At 52.2% G+C, this 23,387-nt stretch overlaps 6 protein-coding genes across 6 annotated transcripts; 3 read left to right on the top strand and 3 right to left on the bottom strand.

The window, feature by feature from the left end:
- Positions 1-1,280: 1,280 nt before the first annotated feature.
- Positions 1,281-3,885, top strand: SAPIO_CDS5807 (Tetratricopeptide-like protein; the record flags this gene model as incomplete). Its single annotated transcript, XM_016788059.1, has 4 exons — positions 1,281-1,911; positions 2,001-3,162; positions 3,267-3,427; positions 3,557-3,885. 4 exons carry the CDS (start codon positions 1,281-1,283, stop codon positions 3,883-3,885), a joined length of 2,283 nt encoding a protein of 760 aa, XP_016642375.1.
- A 683-nt stretch (positions 3,886-4,568) lies between these two features.
- SAPIO_CDS5806 (uncharacterized protein) lies at positions 4,569-5,224 on the bottom strand (the record flags this gene model as incomplete). The annotated part of the gene is made up of 3 exons (XM_016788058.1): positions 4,569-4,926; positions 4,999-5,101; positions 5,185-5,224. The coding sequence occupies 3 exons, from the start codon at positions 5,222-5,224 to the stop codon at positions 4,569-4,571; spliced, it is 501 nt and encodes a 166-aa protein (XP_016642374.1).
- Positions 5,225-5,957: 733 nt separating this feature from the next.
- On the bottom strand, positions 5,958-9,531 carry SAPIO_CDS5805 (Calcium-transporting ATPase 2; the record flags this gene model as incomplete). Its single annotated transcript, XM_016788057.1, has 3 exons — positions 5,958-8,160; positions 8,253-8,695; positions 8,770-9,531. 3 exons carry the CDS (start codon positions 9,529-9,531, stop codon positions 5,958-5,960), a joined length of 3,408 nt encoding a protein of 1,135 aa, XP_016642373.1.
- A 4,717-nt stretch (positions 9,532-14,248) lies between these two features.
- Positions 14,249-15,522, top strand: SAPIO_CDS5804 (uncharacterized protein; the record flags this gene model as incomplete). Its single annotated transcript, XM_016788056.1, has 2 exons — positions 14,249-15,017; positions 15,110-15,522. 2 exons carry the CDS (start codon positions 14,249-14,251, stop codon positions 15,520-15,522), a joined length of 1,182 nt encoding a protein of 393 aa, XP_016642372.1.
- Positions 15,523-17,794: 2,272 nt separating this feature from the next.
- Positions 17,795-18,794, bottom strand: SAPIO_CDS5803 (uncharacterized protein; the record flags this gene model as incomplete). Its single annotated transcript, XM_016788055.1, has 3 exons — positions 17,795-18,129; positions 18,206-18,395; positions 18,468-18,794. 3 exons carry the CDS (start codon positions 18,792-18,794, stop codon positions 17,795-17,797), a joined length of 852 nt encoding a protein of 283 aa, XP_016642371.1.
- A 2,172-nt stretch (positions 18,795-20,966) lies between these two features.
- Positions 20,967-23,177, top strand: SAPIO_CDS5802 (Uncharacterized protein; the record flags this gene model as incomplete). Its single annotated transcript, XM_016788054.1, has 2 exons — positions 20,967-21,020; positions 21,102-23,177. 2 exons carry the CDS (start codon positions 20,967-20,969, stop codon positions 23,175-23,177), a joined length of 2,130 nt encoding a protein of 709 aa, XP_016642370.1.
- Between the last annotated feature and the right edge of the window lie 210 nt (positions 23,178-23,387).

The raw sequence follows: 23,387 nt of genomic DNA, 5'->3' as shown, positions 1-23,387 counted from the left end.
GGCATTGTCCTCCAGCACTCTGGTTCTAGTTTAGGCAGTGAGGCACTAATTTTGGTGGGTTGAACGGAGCGCTGGTACCGCGGCTGGAAAGGTCATCCCGGTCAGACCTCGTCATGCCCCACCGAAGCTTCTCGAATCGCGGTTTCTCAAACAGGGAAAAGCATGTTTAATGCAAGACCTCGTTAAAGTGAATGACTGCTTAATTGCCAGTTTTGGATTTTTAGTGGTACTCCTACCCTCTCACGACGGACCGGTCCGTCCAGTGAGACTGGAGGTTATTAAATTTACAGCGGTACATTTAAGTGTTCCAGCCGTCCTCGTAGTGGATAGCATCAAACGACCACACCAGACGTCTTGCATTTACAATGCCGTTGGATGAAGCCTCATTTGGATGCAAGGCCTCGCCTCAATCCTTCGCCTCTTTCTGGCAGTATGGATCCAAAAGCAGCCAGTGACACTCCCGACTGCTCCTGGCCAAGGTCTAGAGCCCAGATGATGATAAACAGAATCCTCTTCATCCCCTATTCTATTGGTCCTGTAGCAATCCCCGGCTCTGTTGCTGGGCACCGTTGGACTGCTTCAAGATTGGATGTGGGGGGTGGCGGTAATGTCGTAACTACACGTATCACCTGCTAACTTTGTATTGGCTCAAATGTATATGGTACCCTGTCTCATCACCAAATCACCAGCAGCCGCCTGGCCGACCTGGCAAATTTTGTCTTTCCCCAGCCAGCAGCTTTTTTTTCTCCCCTACTCCGTCCCGCCCTCTGCCCGCTGCCCGTTTCTTCCTTTTATGACGAGGCTCCTTAGCTCCAGTCCCTTCCTTTCACAACAGCTCTCTCTCTCTAATATTTTTTCTTTCACAAATGACTTTATGCTGAGGAGGGACCAAATTTAGGTTCCACCATCTTCGCCCATCTTCTTCTTCATCTTCTTGTCTTCGCGAACTTGTCATTTTCAATATATTTATTGTGAGAGTCTTCAGATCACAGAAACAGTGAAACAAAAAGGTTTGTCCCTGTTCCACATCCCGCTGGTAGCATCTGTCTCACACTAACGAGCCTAATCAATGGCAGTAACCCTTTTAATCGGTTCTTCCCTTTTTGCCTTCCACCCATCGACATACACGGCATAACCTTGCAAGCGAGACACATTTGATCCTCAACATCATACCCGTCCCACCATTAGGAAACCCCCTCCCCCGATAAGAGGGATTCTGAGTCTGCCCCAACTGAAAGATTTAAAAAAAATATTACTGAGGACCCTGCCACTATCCGGGAATGAAGTCCTTCTTCAAGAAACCATCCAAACACCCACATCCTAACGAAGACGACACCTATTACTCATCAGAGGTCTCTTCGCCGACCAAATCCCCCACCAAGAGTAGTTCACGGTCGCCTAGCAAAAATTCTACTGCACAACCATCCCCCACAAGAAAGGATCCCTCAAAGTCTCGGTCCTCATCCACCAGGGCCTTTGTGCGTCAGTCAACTGATCCAGGCCATTCGTCATCAACGCGCCGCAAGAAAACCGAGCTCAACACCCATCCCCTCAATCTCCCGGAAGAGGAGAGGAAACGTCTTTCCTCCTCCGCCCTCTCAAGCATGAGCGAACCGAGCGCCATGGATATCGACGAGCCCTCCACTGGCGCTACCGCCTCCTCCCCTCCTACTCCTCCTCATCAGTCGCCCCCTCAGCCGCAGCCTCAGGCTTCCTTCTCTGTCCCAATTACCAATGGCACAAAAGATGTCAACGGGGACGACTCGGCTCCCCCAGTACCGCCTCCTCACCGATCCACCCCCACGAGCCCGACTCCGACAAAGGCTGAAGAAGCCGAGACCTACAAAGCGGCTGGCAACAAGTTCTTCAAGGAGAAGAATTACGCTGATGCCATAAGGCAGTACGACAAGGGTCGGTTTCTTTTTCCCTTCGCGGGCAAACTCAGCGCGGCATCTGGCCGGCATTTGACGTCGTTTCTAACACTTGTCGTCTTTTTTTAGCTATCGATCTCGTGCCCAACTCCTCCACCTACCTCAGCAACAGGGCTGCCGCTTACATGTCCAATGGCCAATACGATGCCGCACTGAAAGACTGTACCCGAGCCGCTGACTTGGACCCCCAGAATCCCAAGATTCTAATGCGTCTAGCCCGTATCTTTGTGTCTCTAGGTCTGCCCGAGGATGCCCTTGTTACCTTTAATCGAATCCACCCCTCCCCCGCAGCGAGAGACGTTGCCCCCGCCAAAGAAATGCTGCACCACATGCGCGCCGCGCAGGAAGCCCTTCGAAGCGAGTCTAAGGGATCCATGGTACTGCACGCCCTCAACCAAGCTGAGCGACTGCTGGGCGCGGGCGCATCCAAGCCTCGAAAGTGGCAGTTAATGCGAGGGGAGGCTTATCTCAAGATGGGCGATCCGACGTCGCTCGCCGAAGCTCAGAACATTGCCATGTCCCTTCTTCGGTTCAACAGCCAGGATCCGGAGGCTCTTGTTCTCCGAGGACGGATCCTCTACACTTCCGGGGAGAATGACAAGGCCATCAGCCACTTCCGAAAAGCTCTTGCTTGTGATCCCGATTTCAGAGACGCCATCAAGTACCTCCGCATCGTCCAGAAGCTTGACCGTATGAAGGACGAGGGCAACAAGGAGTACAAGGCAGGGCGGTGGCAGGAAGCCATCAGGCTGTACACTGACGCTCTGGAGATTGATCCGGCCAACCGGGGCACCAATTCTAAGCTCCTGCAGAACAGGGCCATGTGCCGGATCAAGTTAAAGGAATACGAGTCTGCCGTCGCCGACTGTGAGAGTGCAGTCAAGCTTGACCCCAAGTACATTAGGGCGCACAAGACCCTGGCCAATGCACTGGGCCTTGCCGGAAAGTGGGAGGACTCCGTCCGTCAATGGAAGGCAGTTCACGACCTTGAGCCCGAGGATAGGTCCATCTTGAAGGAGATCCGCAACGCCGAGATCGAGTTGAAGAAGAGCCAACGCAAGGATTACTACAAGATCCTGGGCGTTGAGAAGGATGCGGATGAGGCTGCTATCAAAAAGGCTTACCGAAAGCTCGCCATTGTCCACCATCCCGACAAGAACCAAGGCAACAAAGAGGCCGAGGAGAGATTCAAGGACATTTCCGAAGCCTATGATACCCTCAGCAATCCTCAGTAAGTGATACCCCGTGCCTTTTTGGCAAACGTTTATCACGAACAAAAGGTATTCTCCAGAGACACACCCGTGAAAGACTAACCGTGTTTTCCCTCTCTTGCAGGAAGCGTGCCCAATACGACAACGGCGACGACCTTGCTGACATGTCGGACATGTTCGGCGGAGGCGGTGGCATGGGGAACATAGACCCGGAAATCTTGTTCAGCATGATGGGCGGCGGCGGCGGCGGGTATGGGGGTGGCGGGTTTGGTGGTGGCATGGGCGGTCATGGATTTGGCGGAGGCTTCCCCCGGCAAGGCGGTGGCCACTCGTTCCACTCCTTCGGTGGAGATGGAACGGGGAGGCAACGCGGCGGCTACCCGTCGGGAAGCTTTCACTTTACGTGACTCTCAGACACGGAAGATGAAGAGGACGACGAGTTCGAGTTCGAGGATGATGATGAACATGAGGAAGAAGCAGAGGATGAAGGTGACGTAGAGGAAAATCCACATGCAGGTCGACAACAATCGCCAAGGGGTTATCAGTCCATGAGGAGCAAGCTAGACGACCACATCCGAGCACGGCAGGACGACCGGGACGCCCTCGTCGACCACCTACGGTACGTCGGCGCATGGCTCGTCGCCGCCTTCGTCCTTCTCCCTCCTCACCTCGCCGTCCTGGTAGCATTGGCTGGAGCAATCCTGTATATCTGCATCCAACGGCCCCAGCAGCCTTGGCATTAGACGATGATGACCGTTTATAACTTTTGAATCGAAGCCAAAAAGCATAGACGGAGCTCCCAGAGGGCGTTTTTATTTCTGTTTTTTTAGGGACTTAAGGGAACAAGGTTTTTTTTTAGTTTATTTCTTTTCCTTTTTTCCGTCAGGCTCTTTTGTTGGACTATGGTTCATGTAATCACCAGAGTGAAGAGAACAGAGGGCACAAATATCGGCAGGATGAAAAGGCTCTGGCTCAATGTCTATCTATCCCACAGGAAAACGACACATTCCCCAGCATCGAGGAACTGTCTAATATGTTGAGCAGCCATTGGGTCCAGATGAGAAGGAATGGGAATTTCGTGTACTACATGTCTAGGGAATCGGCATCAAATCGCAACATGCATTGTGGGACAGCTCTGTAAGGAAGACTGAAATATCTCCATCATTGCTCTCACGGAAAAAAAAAGTTAAGCCTTTCGTTATTTGGTCGTTTCGCGTGTGAAGAATCGTGTGTGGGTTTTCGTGCGTGTCGTAAAAATCATAGAAGGTCCTCCTGTCTCGCTAATGGAATCCAAGCCAACGAATCTTTGTTGAAGACATAAAACCCGGGTATCAAGTAAATAAATCCACTCATCCCCAATATCTCACTTAAGGCACCTCTCCCTGCCCCCACCTAGCCTCTGTCCGCATCACATCTCTCTAGCTCCTCAGTTACTTGTCCCATCCCCACCACCGCCAGCAGCGCCAGACCCAGACCTCACACCCCCAGTCGCACTGCTCCCAACCCTCGTCTCCTCCAACACCCTATCAACATCAGGCTTGAGCTCGGGCATGGCGCCGGCCATCTGCTCGGCGAGGATATCGCGAAAGGTGGCAAAGGCGTGCATCTTGCCGCGCATGAGCTGGTTCCCTCGGCGCACGAGCTCGACGAATTCGCGGGTGTAGATGTCGGGGTTGCGGCCGCCTTCGACGTATTTGACGAGTTCGGGGGGGACTTGGGGGAGGGGGAGGGTTGGGTCTGTGGCGGTTGAGTTGAGAGTTTGGAGGGAGGTTGAGAGGGTTTTTCTTTGAAAGGGTTAGTTTGTTGTCTGGGATGGAATTGAAAGATGCCGCAGGAGGGAAGAGGGGGAGGCGTACAGGCTGTTTGCGAGGACTTCTTTGCTGGGCCTGCCGCTGGTGTCGTAGTGGGAGGTTACGACCATGACCTTGAAGAGGTCTTGGATTATGTCCTTGATCTGGGCTGCAGTTGGGTGGTCGCGGAGTTAGCTTCACGGCGTTCTCTTGAGGCGGAATGCAAGGAGGGACGATGTCTGGCGAACTCACCCTCCAGATCGGAGTGTATGTCTCTTTGAACGGGTGCCATTGCGAATGGTTGCGATCTTGGATGTGAATGTGGATGTTGGAGGGGTTTGGGGATGAGGTTCGATTAGAAGAAGTCAAATGAGACTGAGAATGGGCTGAAACCTTGGCCTGATTGGATCAAATTCGGGTGATGGTCAGTGGGTACGACCAGCTGCATTGCCAGCTTCAGGGGCCCCGGGCACCCCTGCCAGTTTCCCCAGTGCCACCCATAGCCGCGTTTAGTGTGTTGGCATGCGATCAATAACACTTGACCTTGGTACTGAGGTACTGACGTAATAATTTGAGCAATCTCAACTCCTCCAAGTCGCAACTTCTCAGGTGGATTTACTAGTGATTCTATCACCGCCAGCGATTTTATATCTTCAATGTTCTATGAATTAATCTATATCAATTTTAGCAGAGATTCACCAGTCAGCCGTTCAGTATTCAGTCAGAAATTCCCCATTTGATTTAGGTATCTAGATTGGACTCAATCACCTTCTAATTTAACGCCATGCCATGCCAGACCTGCATTTGATCCTTTTTCCCAATTCCAAAGCTATCACACCTCGACTCTATAAAACATCAATGATACTGTACAACAGAAAACAGTGAACCAGACCCGCCGAAACTCCATTCAACCACACCTCCGAGTCCCTCCACCATCTGTCAATCTTGATCAATCCCGAATTTTTATTCCCTTTTAACCCTCTCTCTTTTCCAGAGAGCCCGCGATATCATGGCCTCGACTTCGGTTAGTCGCTGTCGTCTACCCCCTCAATAACCTTTCCCTTTCTCCACCGTCGGATGCCTCGTCCGATCTCGGCAACTGGGTGGAACACGAGCCTCATCACCTTCCAGAACGGCCTGAACACGAACATGAAAGCCTTCGCGATGGCCATGAAGAGAGCTTCGGCATACTCGTCGGGGATGAGACGGAGGATGACACCCCAGAGCAAGCAAGGCAGCGCCACGAGGATACAGACAGCCCATTGCACGCCGTCGATACGGACTACCTCGAAAGCTTGGCCACCAATGAAAACGATCATGATCTGAGCTGCGACCATAATGGCGGCCATGGTAATGAAGAAGTAGTTCTTGTGCGCGCCCTCAAAGATGTTGTGCTTATTATCCAATCGTCGGTTGTTGAACATGTTGAAGATCTGCATCCACACAAAGGCGTTGAACACCATGGTGTCGAGCTCATGCTTCTGGTGGGGGTTGGCCGCGAAGTCGTACTTGAAGATCTTCTCGCCGAGGAAGTAAAGGATGAGCGTGATGACGATCTGGTAGAAAGCCTGGCCGAGAATCATCTTCCACATATTCATGGTGATGAGCGCAGCGGACTTGGGGGTCGGCTTCCTGTCGAGGATGGAGTCGGTAGGGGCATCTGTGGCGAGAGCCAGGGCGGCGAAAGTGTCCATAATCATGTTGACCCAGAGAAGCTGCACGGCCTTGAGGACGGACGAGTTATCATCTGAAGCAAGTGCGGAGATGAAGGCGAGTGTAACAGCGGCGATGTTGACGGTGATCTGGAACTGCAAGAACTTGGCTACGGCGTCGTTGACACTGCGGCCCCACATGACAGCCTTGACGATGCTGGTAAAGTTGTCATCCATGAGAATAATCTCCGATGCCTCCTTTGCGACCTCGGTACCGGCGATACCCATTGAGAAACCAACATCAGCAGTCTTGAGTGCGGGTCCGTCGTTAGTACCATCTCCGGTAACAGCGACAGTCTCGCCAAGCTTCTTCAACCTCTCAACGAGAATCCGCTTGTCCTCAGGTGAGGAGCGAGCGAGGACATCAAGGCGTGGAATAATGGCATCCATTTCATGGTCAGAGAGCTGTCGGAAGACGGGGCCTTCCATCACGATACCATTCTCGGTAGTTATGCCGCATTCCGTAGCAATGGCCCGCGCAGTTACTTGGTTGTCACCAGTGACCATGCGAACCTTGATGCCGGCTCCCTGGCAACGGCGTACGGCGTCGGTTACCTGAGGACGAAGAGGATCCTGGATACCAACGAGACCAACCCAGACCATACCGGACATGACGGAAGCAAATTTGGCCATGGACTTGTCCTCTTCGAGCACTTCAGCTTCTACAGGAGGCCACACAGGGAAGTCCTTGTATAGGAAGCCAATAGTACGAAGGGAGCGCTCGGCGTAGGCCTGAATCTGTGCTGAGACCTGCTGCTTGGCGATTTCGTCCATGGAAACAACGGCGTAGTCATCGGAGTCGATGTTAGCGACGTACGTCGTAGCCTTGGAAAGCATGATTTCCGAAGCACCCTTGACAACAAGGCGGTAGTCGCCCGAGGGGAGTCGAATCACCGTACCCATGCACTTGAGAGCCGAGTCGAAGGGGTAGATTTGTACGATCTGGGTGTTGCTTCGCTCCTCAGCGACGTTGGTCAGAGCCAGGTTGTTCTGGGCAAGGATAAGAAGAGCGACCTCTGTCTTGCTGCCGATGAAAGTCTTCTGGCAATCCTCTTCTCCCTCGAAAGCGGTAGAGTTGATGGCAATGGACTGCATGAGGAGGCTCTTGAAGCCGGCGGAAAGCTTCTTGAATAGGTTGGTGAAAGTTTGCTCGTCATCACCGGACGGCTGGAGTGAGAACTTCTGGTCCTTGCCCCAGGACCCGGCGACAACGGTCATCTTGTTCTGGGTGAGGGTGCCAGTCTTATCGGAGCAGATGGTGGTGGCATTACCCATAGTCTCGCAAGCACGAAGCACACGAACGAGGTTGTTGTCCTTCAGCATACGAGTGGTCGCGAAGGCGAGAGCGAGGGTGACAGCAAGGGGTAGACCCTCGGGAACAGCCATGACAATGATGGTAATGGCTGTGATGAGAATGTCGAGGAATTCGCCGGCCTTTTCAGAGGGAGTACCAGGGTTCTGGGGAAGAGCAGCAATGAATCGGAACAGCTGAATGAAGAAGAGGATACCCGCCCAACTATTCGAGTTTTTGTTAGCCACATCTTCCTGTCCCCCCCGTCGGCCTCGTCTTCTTTAACAAATTGTGAGTGATAGGAAGAAAAAACTTACAGTGAACCGAGACCACCGATCCAGTTGGCCATCGTACCCAGTTTCACCTGGAGTGGCGTAGGTTCGGTCTTGACCTGAAGGGACAGAAGAATCTTTCCATAGCTGGAGTTCACGCCAACGCTCGTAACCAAGAAAGTTCCAACACCTTCGAGGACCTTGCTTCCCGAGATGATGAAGGGGTCAAGTTTCGCCATATCTTCGGGGCTGGCAGTACCGGAGGAAATCTGTTCCCAGACTAACGCACCAGGTACCTTCTTGAGGGCATCGGATTCACCAGTGGCCGAGGACTCATCGCACTTGACGCCATGGCCGCTGATGAAGATGCCGTCGGCGGGGATAGAGTCACCAGGCTCGATGTACAGGACATCGCCGGCCATGACGTCGTAAACCGAGATCATAGCGGCCTTGCCAGAGCGGACAGCCTTGACCTCACGATCCTCTTTCTAGTTTTAAGGAGGCAGCGAGTTAATATGGGAAACGATACTGGGGAGACCACAGCCTGTGTCGGTTCGCTTACCTTTTGGTTCAACTTAGTGAACTGCTTCTCTTTTTGCCAATCGTTGAAGAAAGTGACGACGACAACAATGATGATAGCGGCGCAAATTGCGACACCCTCGATCCACTCGACGTTCTTACCACCATCAAAAGTCTCATAGAGACCAAGAGCCAATGACACGATAGCGGCGACCGTCAAGAGCCACAAGATCTTATCATTGTATGCCCTCCAGAGAAGACCCGCAATGGTGTAGGTTTTGCGAGGGGGCAGGCGGTTATCCTTGAAGACGCGCTTGCGATCTACAAACTGCTCTTTGGCATCCACGGCGTGGTTAACGTCGCTAATGGGCTGGAGAGTAGTAGATGCCTTGGCAGCGTGAGATTTCCGCTCCTGCGCCGCCTCGACGGCTCTGCGAACAGTGCCAGTGAGCTTTCCCTCGTCGGCGCTGAGACCAGAGCTGATGTCGGTACGCAGAGCGCGTTCAATGCCGGGCAAGCCGCCGAGAGCGGCGTAAGCAGCCAAAGACTTGGGGTTGAGCATCTTGTTCAACTCGCCGGGGGTGACGCCAAAGGGATTGTTTTGGACCTGGAAATCTTTCTCATGTCCTTTGTCCGGGCGGAGAGCTTCTTCGGCTCTGATGCCATTGTATAGCGGGAGGATGCCCGCGGATTTTGAACCGGCCGCTCCGAGCTTAGACTTTTCGTTGAAGGTCGTGTTCATGGTAGTGTCGGTGTTGGCGCGGCTGCGAGGGCCGAAATGGAGGGTTTCTCCGCCTAGGGACATGGCTGCTGTTGAATGGGGGCTGGACGGTCGGGGACTCTGGCTTCCAGAGGAGGAGCGTGAAGGTGTCGACTATATTCAAGCGAGAGAGAAAAAGGAGACAAAGCAATGTTAGGAATACGTGATTCACTGGAGCAAGGATGCGCAGAGCGCGGCTCACCTCAGAGTCGAGCCCCGAAGAGTTTCTAGGATGGTCGCCGACCATATTTGCGAAACGAAGCAAGGAAAACAAGGAGGAGATTGGAAAAGGAAACGGATATAGAGAGGTGACCTCACCAGGATGTCGTCGCGGTATGTGCGGAAGGAAAATCAAAGAGATGTGAGAGTGGAGGAGAGGATACTGATCAACAGAAGGGTCGGAGTTGGAGGTGTCCGCAAGCGGCCAGGCACTTGAGGTGGTGGTTGTTGGGGTAGGAGGATGAAGGGATCTCTCTATGTCCGTTGATGGAACCGAGGAAGGATGGCGCCGCACACGATGCCGCCTTCGATAAGAGGTGAAAGAGAAGAAGGGATGACAATGGCGATTGCGGCTTCGAGGATGTCTTTATAGAGATGTATCCTCTTGGGATGGATGGAAACTATGACTTCATCGCGCGCCCAGAGGCATGGAGAGGAGAGATGGAGGAGGTGGCAAGGGAGAAGAAGATGCAACGAGCACGTACTCGCCCACACATGCAAGCGCAGGGTCTACAAACACCAAGCACACATCAGGTCAATGGTGGAGAAAGACATTTTTTTTTTTTTTTCTTTTCTTTTACTTCAACTTATCCTGTCCCGTTAGTTTCAACGAGGCTGGGGAAGCGAGCGTCAACCCCTGCGTTCCTCTTTTGGCGGGAAAAGGTGGTATCAGCCGACCAAACAACCAGCTACTGGGCACTCTTAGCGTGGGCTTCCAGCTAGAAGTTGCCGTTTTTCTTCGTTTCGCTGGATCATGTTGCTTCGAGATGCAGAGGATCCGTCAGAAGGGGGAGGCAGTGCAAGACTTAGCGCCGGTTGCAAGAAGGACATCGACCGGACGGTACGGGGGGCGTGTGACCGGGATTGAGCATCATCTAAAGTCTTATCAATCTTTGTTTTTGATTGTTGTTAAAGTCCCATCGTCGAGAAAGTGTGCTGGTGGAGGCACTAAACCCACGCCAGGACGACCTCGATCGGCAATTCTTTCCTTTCGTTGGATGCCAAGACTCTGGGACGGTGGTGGGTGTGTTTCCCTTGCATGCATGCGTGTTGCGGCGGTCATGCTTGAATTGGGGGTGGGACGGGGCGGCGGGGGATAAGTCCGAGCACCGAGGACTATTTCGGGGCGGGAAAGTGGGCCTATTGAGGAGAATTTCCCGAGTACCCCGTTTTGCTATGTGTTTCTGGTAGAGCTGAAGGGTAGCAGGTACGCGCTTTGATTTCTACGAGCACGGAGAGAAGGGTGATTCGAGCCGAGTGTCTCTTCGCCTTCCTTTAGACTTGAAACATTAACAAGATGTCGGAAAATACCTTGAACTGCCCAGGCGTTTGTTCAGAGTCAAAGTGCCGGTCGGTAGGAAACATTTAGCGAAAGAAGCTTAAACCGCCCGGTTCAACTGAGGATTGCGCAAGGAACAGGATAAGCAACCATCTTGGGATCGGGTTTGGTTTTCTTTGGCCGATGTTAAGGTCTGAATATACGTGGATCTACGAGATACAGATCCGTTGTTCGTTTACGATCGGTGTAAGTGAACATGGAGAATCAAGAACGGGCGGCGAGAGATGGGATGGGAAGGAATTCGCGGGGGAAAAAAAGAACCATGCTGGATCTTCTCTCCTCGCTTTCTCTCCCAAGACATCTTTTCTTCGTCGACTCGCATTAAGATCTGCGAATACTGGCTTCGAGAAATCCCAAGATCTTTTTTCTCTTCTCTTTTAGTCTACACAGCCACAATGCTCATACATGTAGATCCTACTTTGATATGCAGAGAAGTGGCAATTAAAAAAATGCAGACTGGGAGCTACAGTTCTGCACTCCGCTCTGGGCGGAGATTGAACTAAGACCCGAAGTGGCCGACATTTCTCACTTCCGCTGGTATGCGAGCAAAGAAGGGAAAAGGCACGCTGGCTACTGCCGAATGAGAGACGGTAGTGGTCTTCCCGGATAATGGAGCTTCCGAACCGTTCACTGCAGGCGGAGAGTAGCGTTGGCGTGGAGGTGCAGGAGAGAGATGGTGGGTGGGATTGATCAATCGATGCTACCATATTGCTTAATAGCACAAGCTCAGGTGGTATTATTGGCATTAGTGCTTCGTACGGACTCGTCGAATAGATCAAATTGATTGATCAAATACTTTTTGTAAGATCTAATCTCTACGGTCGATGGAATCGCATCCTGGGATCTTGGCCAAAGGCGAATGCGACACCCGCTGATGAGAGTGTCGAATGATCAGAGCGGTAGAATCCACTTCATACTTCGTACAGACCATCAACAGCTCGGATGGCTCTCGTGTCTTCCCATCAACCAGTTATTCTTCGTACCTTGTGCAAGTGCGTGGTAGTAGTTAGATTAGGTTGTTTCCCGCAAGACCAGGGGGCAGAGGGGGTTGTTCTGCCGACAGACGGGAAACACGAACAAAACGCGACCATGGAATAAGCTCTCTTGTGTTTCTACTTCGTACTAAAATGCCCAAAATAGATTGTAAAAGCTCAATGGCACGATTTGGCTGAACATTTGGCGATGCTTGTGCAGCAGGCTGTTTCCTAGTGGAGCCCACGATGATGACTCGAAACGAGAATTCCTTTTGCCTCCCAGCCCGAACTCAATTCCTGATTCCACGAGCACTCAAGTAAACCGAAACCGAAACTAATATTTGGTAGTCACGAAGGCTCGTGGGACGTGGCACGGCAAAAGTTTCTCTTCGAGGACGTGGGATTTATCCTAATCGGGATAAGCTACGGACTCCGCTCCGCGTGCTGGCCCGGTCGCCCCCCGCCTTCGATGGCAGGCTGGAGAGTCTAGTTTCGGCAAGGTTTCATGCAGTTGGATCGCTTAATCTTGCCGTGGGATGGAAGGGCAAGTCTAGCCTATTTAGTCCTCATTTCGTACGTTGGAGCGTGGGGAGTCAAGTCGAGCCGAGCTGCCCTGTCAGAATCGTGGAAAGCTGGAGCCCACAACAATAATGATTGATAGTCGCCGCGGCACCTTGGAAGGGGGGAATGTCTCCTGTAACATCCGGGTTTCCCCTGACGATTAGGCTTTGGCCTCTGGATTGCATTGGTTGATCAAGTCGTGGATCGATTTGATCAGCGCAGTCAAATTTTCAGGCACCTCACCTCACGTCAAGAATTGGCGAGGGTAAAGAGGAGAGACAGAGAAAGAGGACGGAAAGGCAAAAGGCACGAGCCTACCTCAAATGCGTCAAGCGCTCGACGAGGAGAACAGAGCACTGAGGTCGAGTCGAGAAGCTCCAGATCCTATTCAAAGACCTGGTGATCCAACTACACGAGCACCTCTGATCAACCCATGCGACCAGCTGATAATCGTGCTCTATCTCGTACGGCCCCAACCGTCGATGCAGGCCGAAGAAAATAACCTACTTCGTAATTAGATTTGATCCTACGGTAGCAGTGGCGAGACAAAATGGAACTTCTTAACGTAGTCACAGCTGGCAAGGCCCCTTTGCGGCTCACCGGGCGTCTAGGCTGGCTAACTGTAACCGTCAATAGGAGAAAAGCAAAAGACAAATACGTAGAAGGAATTAATATGAATACTTGGTAATAAATGGACACCTGGCGGTGATTCGATGGTCCTCGTTTAGACTTGACTCCTTTCAAGTATGCCCTGTGCCATTCCCTTGTCTCGCCTTGGGCAATAACCTGAGACTTGCGGCCCCCTAGTTTCTGCCTTGACAGTTTCTGCCACCCGGAAAGATCTTCGCCATGTCAGAGACTGTCTCCAGCTAGATGCAAAAACAGAACCTATTACTATCAAGACGTCTAAGTTGTTCGCTCGATTTGAGAGCACGATCCGAGGGATGATCCTCGCTGATTCCCATTTACGCCCCGGAGACGGCCAATGCTTGGAAGAAAGTTGATGCGCTCACGGAGTAGACACGGAAGCAGGAAGATATAGGCTTCGATCTTCGCAGGAACGGATGCCGTTCCAGCCTGAGCGCAAAGCGGCGAGACGCCCGAAGGCAATAGAATTTGGAACCCTATGATGCGCGACACATCTTTGATCGCTCTTCGGACGGGAACAGTTGGACTGGACGTGGCGTTCCTATTACTGTAACTTGGAGGGCTTAAACTGCGGCCGACTCGTATGGGGGAAGCAAGAGTTATCGATTGTGCTTCAATATTGATTCCATCTTATTCCCTATCCCAAGTTCCTGTTTTGCAGTGTATAGATCATCATCACCAGCCTCTTTTCTTTTTCTCGCAGTCTTTTTCCTGTTTCTTTCCTTTTTCTTGTCCTTTGCCTTCTCTTCGATCGTTAGCTGGGCTATACGCAGGTGATTTCTTTTTCTCCGCTTCCTTTGCTTTTCAGTCGTGTGTTTTCACCTTCCAGGGTTTCTCTTTTTATCATCCCTTTTGTTTCCATTCGCTTCTTGTGTTGTCTTATTCCCCATTTTTTCTAAGGACATGCAGGTCGTGGCCCCTTTTCAAGGCATCTAGATGGCCCTTCGTTATTAGACTCGTCACACATAAAAGGAAGGGGAAGTAGAAAAGGAAAACAAGGCAGAAAAGAAGCACCGAAGCTATGAGTCCAGAGTCGACCCGCCTTACTCGAATTGGGGGCCGGAGCAGGAGGAGCCAGTATTGGAGCCGCCTCCAACGTCGTGACGATGAGGGTGATGATGAGTCTGGAGATGAGAACGACGGACAAAACGACAGCGATGACGACGGCGAAGATGAGGCCCAACCGAGGCTTCCACCACCAGCTGCGGTTGTACCTCCTCCTCCAGCAGGACAGGGCACTTTACCACAGCCTCCAGTAGTTGCCAGCCCAATACCACTTGAGGCGCCGCCTGCCACCACCCCTACGAGTGCCGCCGCAGCGGAGGATACACCTCTTGTCGTTGCCGCGCCTATTCTCATTCCGGGGACAGTTACGGCGAGGCCGCTCATCACTCTCACGGCCGTTGCGCCGCCGAGAGTTGTTGTACCTTCGACACTGGTTACTTCTACGAGGGGTGTACTGCCTAGTAGCAGCAGTATCGTCACCTCGCGAGTCAATAGCGTGTCGACTATCCCAGGCAACGCCTCTTTCACCACTAGCCTCTCGAATGTTATCGCTACAAGCATTGCCTCTGCCAACCCTGCTCTCTCTAGCGCTCTAAGAGGCGGTGTCGTCGGCGGCATCAACACCACACCCGTCATCCAGACTCCTGCCTTTTCTCAACCAACTATTGCTGCCACAACGGCAGTCGGGGCAGTTCCCGTGCCCACGGGGGCCGGAGAACCGGCTGTTGCTTCTTCGAAGGGCATTAACACGGGTCAAATAGCGGGTATCGCCGTTGGAGCCAGCGGTGAGCTTCTTCTTTTTTTTCTTTTCTTTTTTTTTCTCTCGATATTATTGGCCTCCTAGTTCCAATATACTAATATAGTTTTCGCTCTCCAGCTGGTATCGCCCTCTTCGCCACAGGCATGTATCTCTACAAAAAGAAAAAGAGGACCTCCAGCACCACCCCCAGCGGCTCCGAGACTCCCATCTCCAACCCGCAGATAGCCCCTCCTCCGCCTACGATGCCCAAGATGACGGCGCCAATGCGCATCTCGGAGCTCATGAGAGCGCCCGACGTGCCGAGGAGGATGGAACTCACCAACAGCATGCAGATCCTCGCGTACCGCATTAAGGACGCTTTCGACTCGGACAACCGAAACAACGGCGGCAGACCGGAGAGCCAGGAGGTGCCTTTCGTGGATCCGAGGACGTATATGGATTTGAGTGGCCAGAGGACTCCGCCCGTGCCGCCTATGCCTTACGGATATCAGTCACCGTCGTGGGAGGAGAGTGGGGGAAGAAGGTATTGATGAGCTTAGGAGCGCCCTCGTTTCTTATTTTCTTTTTTTTTTCTGGGATGGGCGGTTGCTACTGGGGCCGCTTCCCATGTTTCTTCTCGGGATTGGATGTTTTCAAATCGGGGGCGGCTGGAGTTGGAAGTATGTTCTGTAGTAGGCACTGGATTAAACTGGGAAGTTTTGATGTCTACGGAGTATAATGAAGTTTATGCAGTGCCTCTACGAGTCTACGGATTATTATTGTATAGTAGAGAAGTTTGCTCTTTAGCGTTCTATCGAATATTTCTGCAAGCATAGCAAGACCTGATCTGGTTCATCGAGTTCTTGGGCTCCTTTCGCCCTCGACACGGCTTGCTTGTGTTAGTCCTAATCTACAGAGCTGATGCGGAAAATCCAATTTCCCTTAGCCAAGCCTTCTCGTTGCCAAAGCTACTTCGTAACCTCGTCACGTATGTGATGATTGAGGCCCATGATCGACATGATGCACTATTACAGTCGTGCTCTTAGAAGACAGAATCTTCGCTTGTCCATCTGGAACCGCACCCAGGTTCAAACGATCACCCATCACTGACCCAATGGCTTGGCCAAGAATGAGAACTTGGAGCTAATGCTAAGCTTTTTCCGTCCAAGAGGTTTGCAGCGGCAAGCTACACCGACACAGCCTCAATTTTTACGCCCTGCCAAGAAACATAAACTAGATCACCTGAGAAACATTGCGATTCTAGCCTTACTTCGTAAAGTAGAAGCGGAAGGGCGAGATCAGATTCCAAATGGAGATGGGGGGTATCATCCGTTTCCTCGATGTTGCAAGGAGCTTAAATTGTTCTCCCGCTCAATTGGCCAATGGGCTCTCGGGTTTCACAATGTTGCCCGACTCGAAGAAGGCAAGTCGACGCGAGATCCACTGAACACCCCCGTCCCGGACATTGAATTTGCCGAAAGGTGTGGGTGGTACCACGGGACAAGGACGGTCTTTTGGCCAGACGCTTGGCAGACTCGTTTTGACAGTCTATTAATATCTATTCCTATTGCACTCTAGCAAGAACCGTGGATGATTTTTCTGACAATGGGTGTGCTTGGGAGAAACGGGATGTCTGTGGCCTCGTTGTGAAAGCCCTGATGGTCTCAGGTTTGTATGTGGCTTAGGCTTGGCTGTTACTAGCCGGAGAGCGTCTGAAGAATAATTATATTAGGATCATAGCTTTGCCGAAGCTGGTTTAGAACCCGGGTCTACGAGCCCGTGGGGAGAGAAGACCGAGGTGATGGTAAGACCATGATAGAGATCGGCGACTGTCACGCCTTTGACATCTGTCGGAATGACCGTACGCGGGTCTTCTTCCTTCAAGTGAGCTCTCTCCGTATCTAGAGATCATCGATGGAATTATGATCCTGCCCATCATTCTGCGGTTCGTACATCTCATCGGGTCCAGTTCTTCGTATACCAAAGCGAAAGACCCAGATCAACAAAAACATCCCTTTGATCCATCGTAGATGGCTTATGTAGTTGGGTCAACGGGTATTCCTTCCATCCCCCTAACCGGAGCAGTCCGTTCATCGCTACCCCTATTGGCGAATGTTTCGTTTCACACCCACGCAGGGGACTTGATCAGGAACCAAATCTGTGTCAATAGCAGCCATGTAGTGGTAGATCTTTGTGACGTCAATCTCTTCGAATCCTCGGGCGAAGTGTGAAGTTGTCCTTGAATAGAGATTGATAAAGGAAGGGTTAATGGTCCAAGTTTTACATTCTGCATGTAAACTGTGGTATCTTGTAGTCGAGGGCGTGCGTTTCCCATTTCCTCACTTAGAAAAGCACATTGATTATCTAGATATCCTCATTGATGAAATCTCAGCAAACAAGAAAGACCTTGATACGGGTTTCTTGGCATTGAAATTGGCCTACCGAATGCCTCTAAACTGAACGGTTCTTAACTGTAGCTATATGTTACAGCTCACTTACACTTACGTGCGTAGCTACCAGCCTCATCCTCTTCATAACAACAAGAAAGCGCCAGGCGTGTGTAGTGATTGAAGAAAATGCCATACGATTAACACGGAGCAAGGTTCATTCAAATAGCTCGGAGATCCCCCTTAATTTTTTTATTTTTATTTTTATTTATCAGCTAAGATTTCAAGCCGTCTATGCTTGGCAGAAAAGAAGAAGAAAAGGTTGTCTTGTCCACCGTCGGTGCCATCCGTGAAATCACAAGAAGCTACCTCGACCCCAAGCTCCCTTCAGAAACACCATCACCCCCAGAGAAAACACCTAATAACCTCACCTAATTTACTGCTGAATGCCTAGAGATTGGAAAATCTGACACGCCAATGTCTGGCAGGCAGCTCCGGTCCCAGCTGTGGCACCCTCCGCCGCAGCAGAAGGGGTAGCGCCGGAGGAAGCAGTAGAATTGGAGCCACCAGTGGTCGAGTTAGAGCCGCTAGCAGCAGCTCCGGTGCCGGTGGGGACGAAGAATGCCCACTCGCCATTGAGGTCGTCGACCGTGAGGGTGAGTTCGTTCTCCTCGGCTTCGAACTCGAGCTCACCAACGCCGGCGCCGATGACGAAGGTGTCGGTCTCGGTGCAAAGGCGACCGACTTGACCCTTACTGATATCTAGAGCGTCTGGTTTTTTTTAAAGAGTGTTATTATTGGCCGACGGATTCATAAATCATGGTGTTTGAGGAATAAGAGGACTTACTGCCAGCGTTGAGAATGTAGTCAACCTTCTGGAGAGTGAGACCGCGAGTTCCACCGTTGATGGCGATTTGGTAGGAGACGGGCTCGAGGAAGTCAAAGCCGACGGGGGCATTTCCAGGCTTGGTATTCTCCACAACGGCTAGCTGACGGGCAGCGGGGTTCTGGAACTCGACCTCGAGGACACCGTTGACCTATTCAAGAACGTTAGACAACCATATATATACCACATAACAGATGATAGGCAAAGAGGGATAGAGACTTACACCAGGGGGGAAGAGAGTGTCAGTCTTGATGTCTCCACCACCGAGCTCGATGACGGTGTTGAACTGGCCTTGCTGCTCGATTTCGTTGCCCTCACCCTCACCCTCACCCTCGCCGCCTTCGGTTGCACCACCGCCTGTAGCTCCTCCAGCGGCGCCACCAGCAGCACCGCCAGCAGCACCACCGTTGTTTCTGTTACGGCCACGGCCACGGCCTCGGGTGGTCTGGACGCCGTTGTTCCCAGCTGCTTGCTGTTGGCTGTGTGGGAGGGCCAAAGCAGCTGCAGCGAGGATCTCGGAGACGAGAACGATAGCGCGAAGAAGATGCATGATGGGCAACGTTGGGAAGTGAAAGGTAAGAAGAAGTGAGTCGAGAACGACCAAGGCAGAAAAGCTAAGCGGAGATGGGAGTGAAGTTAGAGGAGAAGATGTAATCAAGACAACCAGGCGGAAAATGGGTCAGACCAGCTGCAAGAAGCGAATTGCAACAAAGTAAAGAAAGAAAGAATGAGGGAAAGCTGTTGATGAATGTGACGGATCAACTGATGATGCGAATCTGTCTCCTTTCGAATCCAGACAGTCGTGGAAGCAGAGGCGATATTTATATACATCCGATGATGGGACCTCAACAGCCTGCCATCTGGTTATCTAGATAATCTAGATCTTCACCCTGCGTCTAATGACTCTGGCCCCGTCTTCTTAGCACGTCAACGCGAATGCCAAGTCCAGCATCAAGGATCTCGCAAGGGGTTCACGCCGTCGGGCGTAAGAAGGAGATGAGCACTTGTACACCCACACGGGTCCCGGCCATGCTTTGGTACTAGTTCACGGCCGGCCTTTGGCCGATGTCATGTTAAGCATGTTTAAACGGCCGAAAAAGCGAAATGTCAATGTAAATCCTATTTTTAGTGATCCTCGTGGATCCTGCGTGTAACCTAGTAAAACTTACTATTTGACCCCTTTCCAGACGAATTTTATCCCGGCAGAGCTGATCTAGCTTCGGACGATCCCTCCCAGAGCTTTTCGCCACGCTTTGCCTCACTATTCCGGAAAGAGGTCGCGTGCTCACTGGATGAAAAACCTCAACTCTATCTGATTCTCACTATAGCATCGCTAGAATCTCCATTCAGCGAGTCGGCGGTTTCTATGACACTTGTCGTTCCTCTCTGAACTCCTAGCATAGATACACCTCGGAGATCTTTCCCCTACGCCCCGCTAACCACCGTATCAATCTGCCAAGATTTGTTTGTTGCCCGGTGATATCGCTTGATCCTGCTCTTTGCGGTTCTAAACTATTCGGAGGCATGTCATAGGAGTGCCAAGGAAAATCACAACCGTCTATCCCTGGAAACTCTGCGAATCCGCCCGATGGTGCACGCATCTCCAAAGCCTGGAGCAATTTCTTGGCGAATTGCCCCCTTCAGGGGAAAAAAATGCATCTATTCATCGTTGCCAAGAGAAATTGAGGCAGCTATTTCGTAGTTCGTATAATGGAGCAACAGCCCAGATCTCCGCTAGCCGCTGGTGGATGCGCCAAGAAATATCAGAGTGCAAGGCAGTCTGGGCTCTCATGGCTCAAGGTTTCAGGGTCCAGTTTCAGCTTCACGCCCGGCGCTTCTGACTTGACTCGACATAATTGAACATTCCCGGAGAACGGGGGTTTTCTCGGAATCCTGCCGCCTTTCTGCACCCCTTGGGCTTGTATGAATTTAGAGTTTGGGATCGAGATCGATGGCTGATGATGCCTCTCAGAGATCATCGAGAGAGCTTTGAGTGATGCTGCTGAAGGTTTATCGGCCGCCTCCTGGGATCATTATAGGATCAGCCTCGGGAAGAGAGGGACAGAAAAGCAGCCGAAGTTGAGTGAGAATCATGTCGAATTGAGCACGCCCATATTGGATTCGGACTCAAAATATGAGGGTCATTCAGAATAGCTTGTAAACTGTAACTCCGAGACCGTCGAACCTGGAAGGGCCTCGTACGTCATTGATTCTGAACTCACACGACCTCTTTCCCTATTCGGGCATCTTTCTCGCAACAATTCGACCATTCTCGTGAATCACCATATGACATAATCAGATAGACGATCAGATGACACCAAGTGGCAACTCTTGGGGAAAAAAAAAAAAAACCTTCACTGACGTAATCTTCGAAGATCATGTCATCAAACGTGCGATTAACTGCGGACACGTTGTAACGACACGGTCTGTGCCCTCTGCCGCGGTTGGTCAATGTTTTCTTGGGTTTGTTTACTTTCTGAACTGGAGCTCCCCACATCGTGCCTTGATCCTGAAAATAACATTGGTTCATCGGCTTTCTCCCCAACCATCACGTCTCCCTATCCCACCCTATCCATGTTACCCGCACACAAATCCGCAACAGTGGGTTTTATTGACAAGGTTCCCATTAATCCTGGGCTCGCGTTCCTTCACCAATAGTCCTCATCCACAATCAGCATCTTCAACAAACAACAACCAAGTCTCGAGTAGACAACCGAACATCATGTCACCGCCTCGTCGCAGGTCTAAGAGATTGGCCGCCGGCGCCTCTGCAAAGGTAAATCCCATTGAAGAAACCGTGCAACCGTGCACTTTTGCTTGTTCCTGCCCGACGCTAACCTCGCCTCGCCTGTACCAGACGCCCAAGAAAGCCCCGACACCGAGCCTTGATACCGTCTCAGAAAGCAACGAGCCCATCCACGATGCCTCCGAGGCTAAGAAACAGTCGCGGCCCGCCATCGTCAAAATGCCCTCAACGCCCTCGTCTTCGTCGCCGATCAAGCCTCCTATGTCCGAGATGCACCCCAGCAAGGCCCAAAAGACGATGGCCCCTCCTTCCTCGGATCTTCGCCTTGGATTCACGGATATCAGGCCAAGCGAGAAGAAGGGCAACCAACTGCCTTCTGGTGTGACTCAGGTCACGCCCTCCAAGGCACCCCCGTCATCCCCATTTACATTTACGTTTACGCGTCAAGGCACCGCTGCCGACCTAGGTTTGAGTACTCGCGCTCAAGAGATGATGAATGAGTTGCGAGATGAGGCAGCTAGGATCAAGGCCGAGCTCGCTGCTCAACGCGAGCGAGAGCAAGAAGAGGAGACGCAGCGAAACGGTGGGCGAAGGATTGCCAAGCCCAAGGGCAAGTCTGGCCGCTTTAGTGCGGCCCACATGGCTGAGTTCAAGAAGATGGATTCCATCGAGAACCACCCGTCCGCTTTCCGAGCTCTCCGCAACCAGTTGACTCCTGTTGCCGGCATTAAGCGTTCTTCTTCGCGAGCCAACTTGGATGAGCTCGCGTCTCCGATTACTCTGAGGTCCGGAATCAAGCGCTCTCAGTCTAAAGCGAGGCTTGATGAGCCTGAGACCCCACGCCACCGCAAGACTCCTGCTGCCGGCTCACCCATCAAGAGTCGTATCCCCGTTGATAGCAACCCCCCTACTCCCGCGAAGAGGTTCAAGCAGCGTCTCGAGGATGACGCCTCCAGCAGCCGCCCGGTCTCTCGCGATACTAGCTCAATCCCTCGCCCCAAGTCCAGCGGTGTTGACGCTGTACCTGGTAGTCTGGTTCGATCTCAGTCTACTATGAACCTTGCCAGTTCTACCAAGTCATCCCTGGCGCGAGCCGCAGCGAAGGGACCGACCGTTAGTCTCGTCAAGTCCCCATCTAAGCCCGAACTTTCGAGTCCCAAGAAGCTAGCTACGGCGGGCAATCCTACGGCTGGAGTAGCTACTCCTACTAGACGCATTCTGAGCCCGGGCCGGTTCGAGAAGGTCAAGTCGATCCTCAGAGGCCAGAAAGGCGACAATGAAAAGAAGCCTGGCAGTGCGCTCCCACTTCCCGCCGGAGTCTCTAAAACGCCTCACCCTCCTCGCGTTGACAAGGCTCTTCCTCCGATTCCCGTCTGTGCTACTACCCCAAGGCGGAAGCTATCGAAGCGCCTGAACGCGACTCCTCTCCGCAAAGAGGCTATCACAGCTCAGAAGAACTCACCCACGCCCATGTCATCCGGCATCTTCAAGTTCAGGGCCAAAGCTAGCCAGTCGTCGCGAGCTGAAGAGCCCCAATATCCGAGCGTCGACTCTGTCATGGCTGGCACCGGCAATAATACTGGTGACGTGGCTTATCCGGATCTCTCCGTTTTCAGTGGCATGTCGCCTAGCAACAGGGAGGAAAAGAGTGGCAGCATGCCCCCTCCCTCGGTTCCCGGAACGTTCACCTTCCGTAGCGACCATACGATCAGCTTCAAGAGCGTCTCACCCACCGGCTTCGGCGGTTCCGCCGGCCAATCGAGCATCCGCCACGTCCGAGCTTCCATTCTTCCCATCCCCGGAAGCTTCCCCAACAGCGTCATGGATGCCGGCAAGGCGAACGTTACCAGCGGCAGCAACAAGGAAAACAAGTCTCCCATGAAAATCCTCCCGGGCATTTCTCACGGCATGCGAAACAAGAAGCGCCACCGACCTTCGAGCGACGAGGAAGACGCCGAGCGCGAGGAGGCGGAGCGTGCTGCCAAGAAGAGGAAGAACGAGCACGTCCCCGAGGGCGACGTCTTGTTTGCCCCGAGGCTCGTGGGCAAAACTCCTACTAGCATCAAGAAGGCCCAGGTCTCGAGGGTTGGTTCTCAGCCGCTGACGAGGGACAGCCCCGTCAAGAGGAAGCCCGGCATTAGCCTGAGCCGCTTGAAGATGCTCTCCCAGCCCAAGAGCAGGAACTAACGAGTTGAATTATCTCTACTTTTCTTTCGGAGTGGAGGGGGCGAGGTAAGGGGATGTTGAATTTGAGTCCTGATTGGATTCTTCTGCGTTAGATTGTCTCTTGTCTTACGCTTCGTTGTCGAATGGATTTCTGAGTCTTTCGACGATTCCGACGACGGTTAATGAGCATTTCCGGAGCATCGGAGGGATACGGCCGACTATCTCTGGAAA

The sequence above is a fragment of the Scedosporium apiospermum genome (genome assembly GCF_000732125.1).
Source record: "Scedosporium apiospermum strain IHEM 14462 chromosome Unknown SEQ_SAPIO_0099, whole genome shotgun sequence".
In the NCBI taxonomy this organism is placed as follows: Eukaryota; Fungi; Ascomycota; class Sordariomycetes; order Microascales; family Microascaceae; genus Scedosporium; species Scedosporium apiospermum.
The sequence above is the reverse complement of the archived record's forward strand: the minus strand, read 5'-3'. Positions and strand labels throughout refer to the sequence as shown.